We start from the raw sequence: 18,323 nt of genomic DNA, 5'->3' as shown, positions 1-18,323 counted from the left end.
ACTGTGCCAATAAATCCAAAGGCATCTTCATTCCTTAATCACTTCACAACTTCTTATGAAGTAAAAAGAGAAGAGGTAAACATGACATTGTATGCCTTGACATATAAACATTTAATGAAAATAATGGCAGTGTGGAAGCAGAGATGCTGAACAGCATTTCTAAGATTTAAAATCTTATAGTATTGCTTATTGCTCTCCGCACTGTCAAGAATTCACATTTCAATTTTCTACACATAATTGATCGATGTACCCTGGAGTTTCATTTGGATTCTTAGAATGTTCTTAGTAATTAATTTGTGGCTTAACATAGGGGTGGGGGCTTGTGAAGACTGTAATATAGGACTATATAATTAAATAATAGGAATTCATTAATGACCTATCCCACAGACTCACTTTTGGGGAACAATGTAAATGAAATTCCTAACAAAATAATAAAAATAATAGACTGAATACTGAATAAACCAATGAGCCCTGGCTGGTTTGGCTCAGTTGACAGAGCATCAGCCTGCGGACTGAAGGATCCCAGGTTCAATTTCCGATCAGGGCACATGCACAGATTACAGGCTACACCCCCAGTGGGGGATATGCAGGGGCAGCCAATCAATGATTCTTTCTAATCATTGATGTTTCTAACTCTTTCGCTCTCTCTCTTCCTCTCTGAAATCAATAAAAAATATTTGAAAAAGGGTAATATCTTCTTAAAATGATTTTCCTCTAACCTAGTAAATTCTAATTTTTATAATACTTTCTCCTAATATTTATGATTATTCCAATTTTTTAACCTAGTGGGGTTACTACAGCACTAAGCAATGACAAGTGAGGGCCTATTAAGAGTTCCCACAAGTTGGACCCTAAACTTGAGATCAGATTAGTAGGGCTCTGTGATCAAAATCAGCTGGATACACTAGCTGTCACACTAAACTGGCTCGATGAACACTGTCTTTGCTGTAATTTACAGATGATCTCATCAAAATTAAAATGTGTCAACTATGTGGAGACCCACATGTGCTCAATTACCTTCAAACTGGCTTTGTTTTTTTTCAGATGGAGGGCTCGTTGCTGTGATTGTTCTGACTGTAAGAAAATGTCCCAAATTTGGTTGCCACTTAAATCAAAATGTTAATGTGAACAAGTGTGTTTTCAATGATGCTTTAGTGTCTATAGTTTTCATAGATTGAAATTGAATAAACCAGTCTAGAAATGCCTGACCTTTCATATGATTCTACCCTGTGCTGGTATTGTATATTCTTTTGTATTCTACATGTCCCTGTAGTAACAAACATAAATATCCCAAATATGCTTAGAGTCATATTCTAAATTCAGCAAGGACGCTTCTCTGCCTTACTGCAGACTTGTATCACTCAGGAATTGCATTTAGGCAGTGAAGAGTCCAGAGAGAATATGAATGAATATGGGCTTAAATAAAGTAATATTTCTGCCCACTGGAGTGCAACCAACATGAATTTCTTCTGCTGGATTTTGAAAGATGCCATTAGTTTTTAGTTACATGTCATTTGTTTTCTGGTTTCTTGCAGTTCTTGCTGTTGCTGTGATTGGCACCTGTTTGTATAAATTTCTTCACGTCAGGAAAAGACACGAATAAGATATGTTTCTTGAACCTGTTGTTGCTTCTCATTTTGATGTACTTGTACAACTTTTGCTTGTATCTGGATTTTGTGCTGCCTTGTTTGTTTGTTTGTTTGTTTGTTTTGTTTGTATTATTGATTTTTTTTTTACAGAGAGAAAGAGAGAGGGATAGAGTTAGAAACATGATGAGAGAGAATCATTGATCAGCTGCCTCGTGCATACCCTCTATTGGGGATGATCCTGCAACCAAGGTACATGCCTTTGACCGGAATCAAACCTGGGACCTTTCAGTCCACAGGCCAATGCTCCATCCACTGAGCCAAACCTGTTTTGGCTGCATGCTGCCTTGTTTTAAAAGCAGTGGTTCTCAACCTTCCTAATGCCTTGACCCTTTAATACAGTTCCTCATGTGGTGGTGACCCCCAAGCATAAAATTATTTTTGTTGCTACTTCATAACTCTCATTTTGCTACTGGTACTGAATCTTAACGAAAATATCTGTGTTTTTCGAAGGTCTTGGGCTCTACAGCAGCAGTTCTCAACCTGTGGGTCACCTAAGACTGCCATTGCTGGGTGTGTGTTCTTGAAATATGAATAAGCACCTTCACTTTTATGAGCAAATGTTTCTCCTGTTTTAGGTGATTGGTTTGTTTTTTAAAGATTCTTCATCCTGTGTACAGGCTCCAGAAAGGAGTTAAAGTGTCAGGGGGGGTAACTAATGGGCTGTGGGAGGTGCAGCAAGTGATGCCAAAACAAGTGAAACTCACAGGAACCTTGTGGCTATGTTGACCACTCACTACCTTGTTTTGCTCTGACTATAAAATAAAGCCTCACTTGCTGGCTGGATCCTTCTCTGTGGCCTCATCCAGGCACAGGAGATCTACCAAGCCCCAGCTATATTCTCTTTGTGTGTCTTGTCTTTCATCCCATCCTCACACCCTCCCCCCCTCAGGCTCACTGAGCCCTTGGCTGTGCTGGCAGGGCACAAGCTTGACTATAAGTAAAGCATTTGACCAACATTTATTTAACTCTAACTTGAAGGTATTTTTTAAATATCTATATTGATATAAACTATATAGGGAGCGATTTCAAGGTGAGGAATTTGCATTTGCATTGTTAAAGGACATTCTAGGTTTAAGGAAAGTAAGCCACTCTGGTTTTCTAAAATTTACTAATGTCTGACCCAGCTAATATTGCAACTCAGAATGAACTTTTTAACATACTTTAAGAATTTGCATACCAGTATTCAAGAGAATTATTTAACCCGGTATACTGACTTCCTGAAAGCATGCAAATTTGAGTGATTGTGCCCACTTTTGTTCTAAGATACATGGCTTTCTCCTTTTCCAGTCTCATCCATGAAAGTTTAAAATGAAGCTGTGGTTTTCAAAAATCATGGCACTGCCGCCCTCGTGTGGAAACTTAGAGCATTCGACAGTCCTTTCTGTAGCCTTTCAAATTGTCCTTATTCAGAGGTTGTCACTGCTTTCCTTACCAGAGGTCCTAGGTGATGTCACTTTGAATGTGGTATTAACAAACTATCATCTCATTTTCTCTTGTGAAATTGACATGATAAAAGGCTAAACTTTGTCTCTTTGGAATACCAGATTTGTTGTCTGTAAACTGTTTTCCTTCCCTCTCATTTACATACCAGAGAAAATAAAGTGAAATAAGAACAGATCACATTGAGAAAGTTACCCACCCTGATTCCTGAACCTGCATAGGGGAAGTAAACACCCATGTTAGCAGGAGGAGCCACATGTGGTTATTTTATATACCTTTAAAAAAAATAAAATTGTATGTTGCAGTAGAAAGCCTTATACTGAAAATCAGAAACAAGTAACAAGCTACAGCTCTGCTCTCCTGGAATTTAGATTAGGACATGTGGATTCAACTCTGTAATCTACTCACGTTGAGCACTTTTATTTACGATATTTGGAAAAATGATTGGTCATTGAACATCTTATCGCCACCTGAAAAGGCTCCTAGGAAAATATTCCTTCAAGTTGCAAATGACATGGGTCTCAATTATGAGAGCCTCTTTGGATCCCACAGAACCTGCTTATCACAGTCTAGTGTGTAGCTGAATTAGAAGGTGGTCTTGATAAAATGCAGATTCCGATTCAGTAGGTCTGCTGTTTGTGGTAGCTTGAGTCATGGCCTCACAGATCGCTGATTACAGCCATGCTGTTCCAGGGACCTGTGATATTACCTGCATGGCAAAGGGTTTTCTCCGATGAGAACTTGGATGGGGAGATTACCCTGGCTTGTCCAGATGGGGCCCTAAATGTAATCACAGTCTCCTTCTAAGAGGAAGGCAGAGGGAGATGTGACTACAGCACCAGGCAGTGTGACCTCTCAAGCAAAATGCTGCTGGATGGAGGATGGAGGCAGGAGCCAAAAGGCAAAGAATGCAGCTCCAGAAGCTGGAAAAGGCAAGGGAACTGCTTCTCTCCCAGCCCCCTGGTGAGGGTGGTCCAGCCCACACCTTCATTTCCACACAGTGAACCTGATTTCTGACATGACCTCCAGAAGGAAAAGAATAAATGTGTGTTGTTTTGGGACACTGTGGGCATGTTTGTGTTCCTCCAAATTCCTGTGTTAAATCCTAACCTCTGCTCTAACCAATTTGGCTTCAGTGGCCTTTGTCTCAACAGTCCCAGGTTCTATTCTGGTCAAGGGCATGTACCTTGGTTGTGGACACATACCCAGTAGGGAGTGTGCAGGAGGCAGCTGATTGATGTTTCTCTCTCATTGATGTTTCTAACTCTATATCTCTCTCCCTTCATCTATGTAAAAAATCATATATATATATATATATATATATATATATATATATATATATATATATAAAATCCTAACCTTTAAGGTGATGGCATTAGGGGTTGGGGCCACTGGGAAGTTACTAGGTCAGAGAGCACATGAATGGGATTAGTGTCCCTATGAAAGAATCCCAGGAAAGGCCCTCAGCCCTCTGCCATGTGAACTTACCACTAGAAGGCACTGCCCATGAACCACAAAGCTGGCTCTCACTAGATGCCCACAATGCCAGGGCCTGGATCTTGGGCTTCCCAGCCTCCTGAACTGTGAGGACCACATTTCTGTTATTTACCAGCTACCCAGGCTGTAGCATTGTTTCTAGAGGCCGGAAGACACTGAGCCTCCCAACCTGCTGTGACTTGTTACCGCAGCCACAGGAGACCAGCCCCCAGTGCCGTGGGTCCTCAGAACACACTGTGATTCCCGGCAGGAATGGCCACACCCATGCCCGCCTGGTTGAGTTGCCACCATTCTCTGAGAACCACTGGCACAGGTGGTCAGACGAGTGGTTGCCAGCCTGGCCTCCCATTAGCATCCCTGGGGAGGAGTTTGAAACAAACAGCAGAAAGCAATGCCAGGCCCCAGCGCTGGGGGAGCTAAGGCAGAACCTGTAAGGGTGGCGGCTAAGCATCGCTCTGTGCAGGCTCCTTGGGTGGGACTGATCAGAAGGTGGGGAGAAGCTTTCTCAAGAGAATTAACCCAAAATACAGCTTTTTTCCCCCAAGGAAAACATATATATTTCAGAGAGGAAGAAATCAAAACATCAATGATGAGAGGGAACCATTGATTGGCCGCCTCCTGCATGTCCCCCACTGGGGATCAACCCCACAACTTGGGCATGTGCCCCTCACCAGAATCGAACCTGGGTCCCCTCAGTCCGCAGGCCCACGCTCTATCCACTGAGCCAAACCAGCTAGGACAAGGAACACTATTAAGCTCCCCAATACATGGACACAGAAGTCTTCCCCTGCCCCTCTGCCCTCCACCTCCCCTGCTCCTCCCAAACTAATGCTGGCTTCTCAGTGAGGCCTGGGCCAACATCTCATGTGAAGAATGATTGGGCTTGAAGCTTAACACGTTATTTCACCACAATTGTGTTCAGATTTGCGTTGCGGGCTTATTAGGAAAACCTCAGCCTTTATTGCCACAGGTGGAAACTATTGCCAGTTCAGCATGCAGGAGGCTGGTGGGAGGTGAGATGGGGACCAGGCTTTGCTCCATTCCCTCCAGGGCTAAAGCACAGCCAGGGGCGGAGGCTCCGCCCCACAGATGGTCATTGGCTCCTACCCCCTCCACTGGAAAAGCTCAGGCCACGCCCACATGCACGTGACACCTTTGGGGGATTGTTGCATCCCATAGCTGCCCTCAAAAAGGAAAGTTACTCACAGTCCCTGGGGTTTCCCTCTGAGGTGGGGAAATGAAGATGTCTTCCCAACCACGCAGGGCATCTTCCCGCCGAATGGAGAGTCCCTCTTCGTGGGGCTTCCTTGGGGTGCTTTTGCTGGCCCTAGAGCTCCTACTACCCACATGCTCAGGTAGGAGAAGGTCAAGGGTGTCAGCTCTGAAAAGAGGGGTTGGGTAACTGATAAATAACGGAAATGCGTGTGGTTGCCATGGTACCACCATTCTTTTCTAACTACTGATTTCCAGAAAAACGAAGTATAATAATATTCAGTTGGAGCTACCTGGCCAGTAAACATTCAAGTCCAACAGAAAAACAAAAACTACCTTGAGGAAAATGAAAAGAAAACCAAAACCTTGCAAAAGGTAAGGGATAGAACGAAAGTAGTCATAAGACGGAAGTTTATTAGCTCTAGCGGCTTTCATCAGGAAAAGAGCAAAAACTATGATTTCACACGTGTGGGATATAAAACAAAAAGCAACAAATGAAAAAAAAAGGAACCAACACAACTCACAGTTACAGAGAACAAGATGGTGGTTGTGCGAAGGGAAGTGGTGAGGAGGTTGAAGGGAGGTGAGGGGGTGAAGGGAGGTGAGGGAAAGAGACTAAACCTCACAGGTAGAGTCTCCACATGGCCTGTTACAACTTTGTACACCTGAAATTTATATAATGTTATTAACCAATGTTATTACCTCTTTGGATTTAAAAACAGTCACATAATGTTTGTGATTTGATAGAAATACAAATATATACTTTTAAAGTTTCACATCAGTCTGCCATAAGACCAATTCAGGACATAAGATGTTCCTCGGGGATCAGCGTAGATCTAGCTCCTTTCTTATATCCTAACTCTTACAGGAGAGACCTCTGCATGCCTTTAGTCCTTCAGGACTTTACTTGATGTGTCTTCATCACATTACCTTACATACTAATTCCATCAGCTTTGTTAGTTTGTCAAGCCCACTGACAATGTAAAGAAGAGGAATGGCCAAAGTGAAAAAGGTACTATTCTAGGAAGAAAAAAAAAACTACCAAAATCCATAAAAAAAAAAAAATTCTAATGGGGTAGCAATATTGTAACACAGTTTAAACAGCTACCTCAGAGAATTTCTGAGGCCAAGCCTGATCCATTGATTAGCGAAGGCAGAATAAATTAAACTTAAAATAATGTGAAAGTTATACATTTTGACATTTCATTGACCTTTATTTACTCAGTTCACTGATGTCAAACATATCACACACAGTCATCTATTTTAAAATATTTAGTCCATATTTATTTTGATCTCTAAAACACACAATCCTTATTTGATAAGTCAGCACCTACAATAGCATTTCTTGAGCACTCACTGGGCACAGGGTGTAGTAGGAACAGAAGACATATGATCACTGACCTCTAGGAACTTTGCCTCCTGGGAGGAGACTGAGCCCGAAGTAACAAGTTATCATCAGTTTGTGTTTCAAACCATGGGAGAGTACTCTGACTGAGGGCTATATACTATAGGAGCCTTCTTAGGGAGAGGGGGACTTGAGTGTGAAATAAACTTACATAAAAAAAAATGGGAAGGGCACATCTCTATAAATATATTTTAAACCTAAACTATTGCTGCTATGTCTTCAATTTACTGTTGAAAAAATATTCAGATTATTTCCAAAGAAACCAAATGCTAATAGGATGTGGTTTAAAACAAGCATAGCTCATCATCTGGTAAAAGCCAGGCACAATCAGTTAAAATCTCAACAAGGGCCTTCCATGGATTTTCTACAACCTGCCTGCTGTCAGGCCATACTCCATGGCTGGTGGAAAAGAAAATACTTTAGTTTCATGTTCTTATTCTCTCATGCCCAGATGCCTGTGATGAGTCACCAAGATACCAATCAATGAAAATAAAAGGTATTCCTCAAACCCCTTATAGTGCTGGGCACAAAATAGAATATGAGTGTCGCCCAGGATACAAGCGTATTGTTCCTGCTCTTCCTGTCGAAACTGTGTGTCAGGCTGATGGCACATGGGCACCTGCTCTCCAGGAGGCTTGCACAAGTAAGTACACCACATTTTCATTTTTATAGCTCTGAAGATTTTCACACATTGTAGACTGCATATTCCATTATTACCACGATGGCTTCCTCATGTGGATGTACATTTTAGGTAACAATGCACTTTTTCAAGCTTTCAAAATCTCCAGGGAACTTTCACCTTGGCCATCAATGATCTGGGTCCATGTGAATCTTAAGTTTGGCCATTTGTGGCAACAAGGATGGAACTTGAGAATATTAAGCTAAGAAAATAAGTCAGTCAGAAAAAGCTAAGCACCTATGATTTCGCTCATATGTGAGATATAAAACTGAATTCTTGTAGACACAGACCACAGTTTGGTGGTTATCAAAGGGAAGGGTTGGAGGGTCTGAGGGAGGAAGGGTAAAGGGGACCACATATATGTAATGGGAGATGGTTTGACTTTGGGTGCTGGGCAAACAGTGCGATACACAGATCATCCTATATAATAAGAGGCTAATATGTAAATTGTCCCTACTGGTGGGAATTCGACTGACCAGGAGTTATATGTGTGCTGACCGACAAGGGAAGGTGCGGAACATGGCGGGTGTTGGCAACAGGGCAGCCAGACGGGGGGAAAGAGGCCCCCCTCCGTCTTAACGTCCCTCCACCCCCTGCCATCAACCACCACACCCTGCCAGCTGTGAGGGACCCTACCCATGCACGGTTTTCATGCACTGGACCTCTAGTGTAACATTAACCTGAATATTTGACACCTACATAAGCTTATAAATCAATGTCAACCCAAAAATAAAATAAAATGTAATAAAGATAAATAAGAAAAAAATATTTCCATTGATCTAATAGCACAACGTAAAATTTTTTATTTCGATTCAAATCTGTTTTGGCATTGGTATAAAACAAAAAATTTGAAATTTTTCTTTTTAGGAAAGACATGTCAGCAGATAGGAGAACCTGCAAATGGTGAAATAATCTACGCAAATGGAACAATAGAGTTTGGCTCACAAGTTCACTTCACATGTCATGATGGGTAAGTAAGCTGCTCCTTGGAAGAAGAAGGTCAACAATACTGGTCCCATTTTTGATCTGGTTCTCTTCTTCTAAGCATTTCCATTCTGTTGTTTTCATCTTGCTGTATGTGGAACAAGTTGTACTTACAGCCAACCAACCCTTGGGCTTTTTAATGGAGACTGAAAACATGTGCAGTGAATAGAAAGAAATGTACCTTGAAAGAAAGCAAAATTTTATTGTATGATAACCATAAGCCTATCATAGTCATTAATAATGTAGTAATCCTGGTGACATGGTCCTACATTAAACTATAGGGTAGGCTGCAGGGTAGAAAGAGAGACAGGGAGCTCATCAGTTAGCAGGAGAAATGGCAGGAACTAATGGAATGTGTGTTGAAACTTTGAATGAACTTCCTGAGCTACTTCAGAATCATGTGAATAGAAGAGCTCTTATAGCTCCTATTCAGCAAGGGCTAGCTGTCCACCAGTTTCACTGCGTCCCACTTACACAGCAACCTTTCCGATTGTTGCCAATAAACCATTCAAAAGCAGCAAACACTTCTTCCTACCATCTATGCACCTATCCCAGGACTAGCCCTACTTACCCTACTTCTGCCCCTTTATCTATAGCCCATGTAACTTCCTTCAGAATAACTTACATCTTTCTCCTCAAAGCTGTAAGAGAACCCATTAAACCAGGAGGGCGGAAATGCTTGCCTTCATCTGTCCCTGCTGCTGGTGGTTCAGACTGCATGCCCCAGGACCTGGTCCTTTTTTCTGGGGAGCACATGGCTAGTCAGGAAACCTGCTCCTTCAGGAAAACATTAGTCTGTGAAGGTTTTGTTTCACAACTTTATCCCGTTGTGGTCAGAGAAAATACATCCTTTCCAATAAAAGAGCAATATGCAGATCGACCATCACTCTAACACACAACATAACTGCCCCCTTGTGGTCAAAGATCCTGCCCCTATGTGGACACAAGATGGCCACCACAAGATGGCCAGCAGGGAAGGGCATTTGGGAAGCACCAGGCATGCAAGGAAGGGCAGTTCAGTGGGACCAGACCTGCAAGGGAGGGCAGTTGGGGATGATCAACCCCGCAGGGGAGGGCAGATAGGGGTGATGAGGCCAGCAGAGGGGGGAAGCTGGGGCAAACAGTTTGGCAGGGGAGCAGTTAGACATCAATCAGGCTAGCATGGGAGTGGTTAGGGGATGATCAGGCTGGCAGGCAGAATTTGTTAGGGGCAATCAGGAAGGCAGGCAGGCGAGCAGTTGGGAGGTATTTCCCACTGCCTGGACTACATAGGCAATCTGACATCCCTCGAGGCATCCCAGGTTGGAGAGGGGGCAGGCTGGGCTGAGGGACACAACCACATCCTCTGCCCCACCCTCCTGCATGAATTTCGTACACTGGGCCTCTAGTTGTATGATATCTGTCTTTTTAAAACCTGTTGATTAGTTCATATTAACTTGTGGCTTAAAGTATGGTCTATCCATGAAAGTGTCCCATGTGCACTTAGGAGTATGTGTATTTTGTTCTTTCTGTGAGATCTAGTTGAAACTGTTCTGGAAGTCCTCTATTTTCAACCTTACTTATTTTCAATGTAGTAGTTGTGAGTAGGATATTGAAGTCTGCAAGCATTACTGAAGAAATGCCTGTTGCATAGAAATGTGTATTTCTCGCTACAGCATTCAGGCATGACAGGTTTATTTAGACACTGCTCTAGGCTAATGTGTGTTCTTATGAAGAATCTCTCCATTTCCTTACATTGCAGATTTAGTTAACACATTCAATCCCTGTCACTTCAGAAACTTCTCCCTGCAATTACGGTAGTACAGAAAACAACCATAGAAAAGCTTCTTCGATATTATGTGTTCTTGTTAACTGATAAAGAAACAATAATCATTTCTTTCCTCACATAGTTATTATTTACTCGGACCAAAAATTCTATATTGTGAACTCGCTGGAGATAACGTGGATTGGAGTGATAATCCACCAGCTTGTGAAAGTAAGTACATTCTCTCTTTAGAATTGAGAGCAGCTCTCAAACCTTATGGCCTGCTTTACATTTAAGACCTCACAAGGATTTTATGCATGTGGGTTAGTGCTATTGATATTCCTTATATTGAGATTAAAGTAGAGAAGTTTTTTAAATAGTTACTTGTTATTTCATGTTTAAGAACAATAAGCTCAATACATGTTAACAAATGCAACATTTTTTTGTAAGATCAAACATTTCCAAAACAAAGGGAGAGTGTCATTGCTTTACATTTTTTCCAATCTCTTCAGTATCTGCCTTAAAGGAAGCCCTCCAGATTCTTCCTGTGGCATTGTGAGTCTGAAGGCATTGCAAAATTTCACTGGACACTCTAAGGATGACATGAGAAAAGACAAAATCGTGGTATACCTGAGAGCCACTGATTCAAAAAGGATGTAGCATTTCTCAACTAGCACTGAGTTTTCCTAAATCATATTTTCTCATTAAATTGCCATAATTAGAAAAAGCAGCATGGCCTTATAGATACACACAAGTCTTTCATACAGTTATCTTCTATGGATACTTTTTAAAAAAATGGATTTTCTCCTAAAATTTTATTTCTCTATTGATGGTTTGAATTGGGATAATAACATTTTTTAATGGAAACATGTTTCCAATAGATATTGAATTTGCTATTAGATTTGAAATCATATGTTAATGAACTTCTTGAGGGCATAATGCTGTCTTAATCTTTTCTATTTATTTTGCCTTTCTGTTCTCTCTTTTTTTTTTTCTCTCTTTTTAAGGGATTTTGTGTAAACCACCTGCAAAAATACCAAATGGAGATTTCACTGGTAGCCACAAGGTTGCATTTGAATACCATGAAATAGTAATTTACAGTTGTAAGCCTTCCGGTGGACCAGATGAGTATTCGCTTGTTGGAGAGAGTCAGCTTACCTGTGTTGGGCATGACAAATGGAGTGGTGAGCCTCCTGAGTGTAAAGGTAATAACACTTCCATTGCTCTCCCTCTCCATTATAAATATTGGGGAAACTTTTAAATATTTTGGCCAACAAGTCAAAACAAAACAAAACCCCCAGCCATATGTGCTTGTTTCCCACTGTTAAATTTGTTTCTAATATAATTTTATATGCCAAATAGAATAATAAAAAAAAACAACTCTACTAGTCTAGTTTCCCACTCTTCAGCCTCATGTCATTGGCATTCTTATTTGTACATTGTTAATAGCTATGTATATGCGTGAGTTACATTTTTTGGCTTGAAAGCATCAGAAAACACTAGTTTTAAGAAAGTTTTATCCAATAATACAAGAAGTATGGCAGTTCTGGCTCAGCTAAATGGTAGAATAAGTTGTAAAACACTAACCCTGTCACCAGTAAGATTGATAAAGTCCAAGCATGCAGGCATATCTTTTTAAATTGTGCTTTGCTTTATTGCACTTCACATACACACACACACACACACACACACACACACACACACACACACACACATATATATATATATATATATATATGTATATGTATATATATATATATTACTTACAAATTGAATAATTGAATATCGTTACCAACAAAAGAAAACCACAACCTGCTTTACTTCCATACTAACCCATTGCTGTAGTCTGAAACAAACCTGAAATATCTCAGAGGTTTACCTCTACTTAAAAAACAAGATCTAAGGCATTCGAGCATGACCTAAAGCAGGACACACTGAGAGGTATTTGACACTTGATCAAAATTCACCATTGAAAAACAGTGTATTATGTCTTCTTTTTACACACAGTGTTTTAGTACCATATACTAGGCAATATGTTTCAAAAGTTTTTTGAATTTCAAAAATTGAAATTATTTACAATACAGTATCTTTACAATGGGATGAATATAGAAATAGAAGTAAAGATGTCTGTAAAATCCCTAAATATTTAAAAATTATGAAGACATTTCCTACTAATCATGAATAAAAGAAGGAGTCACAAGGGAAATTAGAATGTGTTTTGAATTTAATGAAAATACAATATATTGAAATATCAAAATTTCGGAAATACAGCAAAAGCATTGCTTAGAAGAATATTCAAAACAAATACATATATTGGAACAAGAGAAAAGTTTCAGCTCAAGAATCTAAGCTTTCACTTTAAGGAATTAAAAAGGAAGAGCAAGTTAGATACAGAACAAGAAAACAGAAAGAAATAATATAGAAATCAATAAAATTGAAAAAATGTAGAATTATTAAAACCAACATGTGGTTCTTGGGGAGGATCCATAAAATGAATAAAGCTATAGCAAGTCTGACAAACAACTAGAAGACACAAATGACCAATATCAAGAATGAAAAAAGTGTGTGGCTGCTTTGGTTTAGTGGTTAGAGCATCAGCCCAAGTGCTGAAGGGTCTCTGGTTCAATTCCTGATCCAAGGCATGTACTTTGCTTGCAGACTTGATCTCCTACCTGCTGAAGGCAACCAATAGGTGCATCACTGTCCCATCAATGTTTCTCTAACTCTCTCTTCCCCCTCCTCCTTCCCTTTCACTCTCTCTAAATAGCAAGTAAAAGTATATCCTCTGGTGAAGATTTAAAAAGAGTAAGTTTTTTGAGAGAACATCACTAAAGATCCTGCATACATTTAAGTGACAATAAGCAAATAACATGTACAACTTGCCAAGAAATTTGACACTTAAATCCCACAAAGAGATGTGCAGGACCCAGCCATCGCTAGGGATTGTAGCAACATTTCAGTATGAACAATAGCAGCTCTACACAAACTCTCCAAGAAAATACAACGGGAGGGACTACTTCTCACCTCATCCCTGATACCAAAACCAGACACAACATAGAAATAGGCATACAAATTGTAAGCAAATGAAAAACAATATCCACTGTGAACATAGAACCAAAACTGTCGATGGTGAAGGTCATCTCTGCCCTGAGATAGCCTCTGGCCAGAGACAGCACTCTGTGCCCTCAGTTCTTGTCTTGCTTGAAGAAATGAATTCAAACAAGAGACAACAAATAGCTGCAAAAGCAGGGGAGAATTCATTTGCAGAAAAAGGAGGACACTCAGTACCTGAGCGGGCTGACACCAAACCAAGTGCCCTGATATTTGGAAGCTCAGAGGATTTATACCCCTAGGCTGGAATGCCCCTAGCAAGGAGCAAGTCACCTCCTTCCTCAAGACTCAAGAAAAAGAATCTTCAAACTGTAAGGCTCCTTCACGCAGGTGTATGCCACCACTTACACCACATCCTGGGGCGACTCTACATGTTCTCTCCTCACAGAAGGGCCTGATGCCTCCAGTGTCCATTCTTGGTTTGTCACCTCTCACTGTATCCTCTCCACCCCCAACTGCCTTCCCAGCTGATGTGTTTCTAGCTGCCTAGTCTAACAAATGATTAAAATATTAGCAAGTAAAATCCTGTCATACTATAAAAATAAGAATACTATATCATAATCAAATAGGATTTATTTCATACAGGCAAAGTTATTTCAAATTAAAAAAATTAATCACTGTAATTTACCACATGAAGAGACAATAAAGAAGGAAAAACACATGGCCATCTTAATAGATGCAAAAAAAAAAAAAAGGCATTTGACAGAACACTGAGTCAACTTGGAATAGAAGGAACCTCACTCAACCTGATAAAAGGGACCTACAAGAATCACACAGCTAACATTCAACTTTATTTCTCACTGAGATAGAAATGAGATAGGGATGTATGTTGCCGAAACTAGTTTGGCTCAATGGATGGAGCTTCAGCCTGTGGACAGAAAGATTATGGGTTTTATTCTGGTCAAAGGCATGTACCTTGGTTGCTGGCAGGTCTCCAGTAGGGGGTGTGCAAGAGGCAGCTGATGGATTTAACTATGAAGTTTTAACTTGATCTCAGCCTGTGAGATTACAATGTAAAATGTGGGGTTTGATCTCTGAGTTTCAGTCCAAAATATTTGGAAAACACGATCTCAAGTTCACTGGCCTTTCTATTTCTTGCACATTCCAGTTCCTCCATGTTGCTGATACATGATAACTTTCTCTCTGCATATGTTCGCATGGCTACCTTCTTTTCAACTTTTAACATTTGAGCTCAAGCATTACCTTCATACAAGAGCCTTTCCTGCATTTTTAGATCAGGATACGAAGTTAGTGTCAGCCTGAAATTATGAGGAAAAAAAATTAATCTTTTTTTTAAAGAGCATCAAAACTTGCTTTTGAATTTACCTGAAAATTATATGTGGTAATCAGATCTTTTCAAAACTTGTCAGTAATGGAAAAACATATAGGAACACAATCATCTACAGTATAATGACAGTCTGGTCTAGGTGAGAAAGGGCTGTTCGATGTCTCTGTATCTGTTTACCTGGAATTAAAATGCACAAATAGGCCTTGCTGTGTGGCTCAGTGGCTGAGCGTTGACTTATGAATCAGGAGGTCATGGTTCCATTCCTGGGTACATGCCTGGGTTTTGAGCTTGATCCCCAGTAGGGGGTGTGAAAGAGGCCGCTGATCAATGTTTCACTCTCAGGAATGTTTCTATGTCTCTCTCCCGTGTTCTCTCTGTAAAAGAATAAAATAAGATAAAGTAAATTTAAACATTTATTTATTACACAAATAAAGTACTTTTTAAATTAGCATTCTGCCTTCCATTCCTTGCCTTTTGTTCCCAGGGGAAGTTACTAATTTGCACTAGTTTTTCCTTCCACTGTTGAAACACTTCCCATTAATTCTGGACTTTCTTCACTTACCAGTGGTCAAATGTAACTTTCCAGTAGTCCAGAATGGAAGAGTGGTGTCTGGATTTGGAAGAAAATTTCTATACAAAGCAGAGGTTACATTCAAATGCAATGCGGGATTTCAGCTAGAAGGCAGCGACACTATTGTCTGTGGAGCTGACAACACTTGGAAGCCAGAGATCCCAAAATGTATTGTTCAAGGTACAAAAAGGGGTCTTTTTGTCTTTTTGTTTAGATTTTATTTCTTTGCCATTCAATAGCAGTGATATGGAATAATTGGAAAGAAACAGTTTTTTTGAATTAACTCTGTCTCACATTCATTTTCAAAAAAGAAGTATGACAACAAATGTATGTTATCATAGGGTCTTAATTTCGAAGTGATTCATCTCATTGTTGTTATTTTTTTTGTAGGAGCAATTAACGAAGCTTCCAACCCAACTACCAGTACCTCAGGTTTAAGAACTTTCTGCTTATATTATTTAATACCTGGCAATTTTTTTTTTTTGACAATCCTTTATCTGATGATTTACACTCATTCATCCTTTTTAGTAATGAAAGGAGGAAAAACATATTCACAGCCATTCTAGGTGCTATACTTCATGATCCTCCCACTATCTGCCACAGTCTGCAATATCACAACCAGCTTGGACATGTTATGTAAACCTTGAAAGGGTTACTTACATATAAGATAATTGAATGTGCTCCTCACTGGTCGATGGTAGAGTTAAAATGGAACATATTTTAAGCAGCTAGCACAAGGTCCAGCTTATAGGAAGCTCTTAAAGGAAACGTATTTATGACTTACAGCATCATTCCAATTAATGTTAGTGAAAAGGAAGGTCCGTGGCTTTTGTTCTTAATACGTATGTTTCCTGTGTCATCAACTTAGCCATTTTATTATTCTTAAAACGACCTGTTGGCACCTTCACAAGGTGTCTTCGGGACCGAGGATGATGATGTATTTCCCGGACTACTCCCGGTTTCATTCCTTTGATGAACTGGGAAATTTCTGCTGTCTCTAGAACAACCACCCTACCTCTTACTGCCTCCTAGAATTATTCTTTTTCTCTTTGCTGAGCATTTTTATTTGGCAATAGAGGCAAATTGCCTAGCAATGGAAAGGCAGGAGAAGTCCTTAAGTAATGAAGTGAAATTGGAGACTTCTTGTATAGACTGCTGGCTCTCCTGAAGACTTAGAAGATGATTTTGCTATGAGGGAACAAATTGTCTTTCTGGTTTTAGTGCTGCTGTCTCTGGCTTCTCTTCGTTTTCAGCAGAAACAAGAGACAAGTGAAACTTGGTATTCACCACTGATCCATGGCTTCACTTTCTGTGGTTTCAGTTACCCACAACCGTGGCCTGAAAAGATGAAGTGGGAAATCCAGGAAAAAGTAATTCATAACTTTTAAATTACGTGTCATCCTGAATAGCATGGAGAAATATCACACTGTCCCACTATTTCTCACCCCGGCCAAGAAAATCATCCCTTGGTTCAGTGTCTTCTCCACACTTTTTCTCATCACATAGGCACTGCATCATCTCACATCATTACTAGAAGAAGGGATAACGCAGAGCAATAACGTATTTTCAGAGGGAAAGAACACATTCCCATTTTTATTCTAGGATATTATTATGCTTATTCCATGTTATTAGGAGTTGTTGTTAGTCTCTTACCTTGCCTAATTTATAAATTAAACTTTATGATAGATATACATGTAACATATATAGGGTCAGTAGTACCCAGGTTTCCAGGCATCAGTGGGAGTCTTGTAATGTACCCCATGTAAACAAATGCAGAATACTGTAGTGGGAGGAGCTTTAGCCTGGGAAGACCTCACACGATGTCCTAATGTGACTCAACTTATTCCAATAACATCATTTCTGTGGGCTTAGTTTCTTATTAAACAAGAGGGTGTTGAAATGGAGAAAATTTCAATTACTGGCTTCTAATGTGTTTGTATATTTCCTGTTGTCCAAATCTTCTCAAAAGATTGTGGGGAATAATGAATGTTAACAATTAGAAGGTCTTTTTAGAATCCTTCTGTACCTGAAAACTGGTAGTTTCCTTGAGAAATTACTTGATGATTTTGAGGGGGAAAAAGATCATTTTTTGGTGGACTGATACATTAAGGTTGCATGTGAATTTTATACTCAACAGCCTATCCCTCTTTGCTCACATGGTCCTAGTCAGAATACGTACTGTGGGATACTGTGTTTGTTGATATGCTCTTTTAAAAGACTTGGCCATAAGTATTTCAGAAAGGATTTATAAAACAGTAATATGGTTTAGTGTTTCAAAGAAGTGAGGATTGTGAAAAAATGGTTATAAAGAACATAAACTACAGGGATCTTTTCTTAAAAATAAAAATTCCTCACGGGACTACCATTTTATATAATTGGAGAAAACTATATAGAAAGGATCAATAGCAACATATAATAATGATAAGGTAGATTGAGGATAATTGTTCTAAAATGAAAAAATACTAAGCAAAAGGACAAGAATTCTATGGTCTGATTCTAATTGATGGTAATTTTTTAAAGATACATATGTTTATTTTGAATATATTATTTTTGTGATTTTTATTAATTTCTAGGATGTTTATTCTAAAATACAAAGCTATAGTGAGTATTATTATGCAAAATTCATATGTACTTAAATCTATATGTATTTCAGTAACTTTACAGAATTAAAATTGTAAAGCTAGGAAAGGATGTGTATTTTTCATTTAGAGAAATAAATTCTTTTAAAAAATCAAAAGTCAAA

General features: G+C 39.6%; 1 protein-coding gene across 1 annotated transcript in view; it reads left to right on the top strand.

Moving 5' to 3' along the window:
- The window catches only part of LOC311613058 (complement receptor type 1-like), a gene marked incomplete at both ends in the record, with an annotated part of 86,288 nt that overhangs the window by 49,262 nt on the left and 18,703 nt on the right, over nt 1-18,323 (top strand). The window contains 5 exons of the mRNA XM_084866531.1: nt 7,655-7,846; nt 8,750-8,852; nt 10,756-10,841; nt 11,618-11,815; nt 15,575-15,760. Coding sequence (XP_084722657.1) covers nt 7,655-7,846; nt 8,750-8,852; nt 10,756-10,841; nt 11,618-11,815; nt 15,575-15,760 — 765 coding nt within the window. The remainder of the gene's footprint in view (nt 1-7,654; nt 7,847-8,749; nt 8,853-10,755; nt 10,842-11,617; nt 11,816-15,574; nt 15,761-18,323) is intronic.

Source organism: Pipistrellus hanaki (assembly GCF_964339955.1).
Source record: "Pipistrellus hanaki genome assembly, chromosome: 18".
Classification (NCBI taxonomy): domain Eukaryota; kingdom Metazoa; phylum Chordata; class Mammalia; order Chiroptera; family Vespertilionidae; genus Pipistrellus; species Pipistrellus hanaki.
This window is presented reverse-complemented; position numbering and strand designations above follow the sequence as displayed.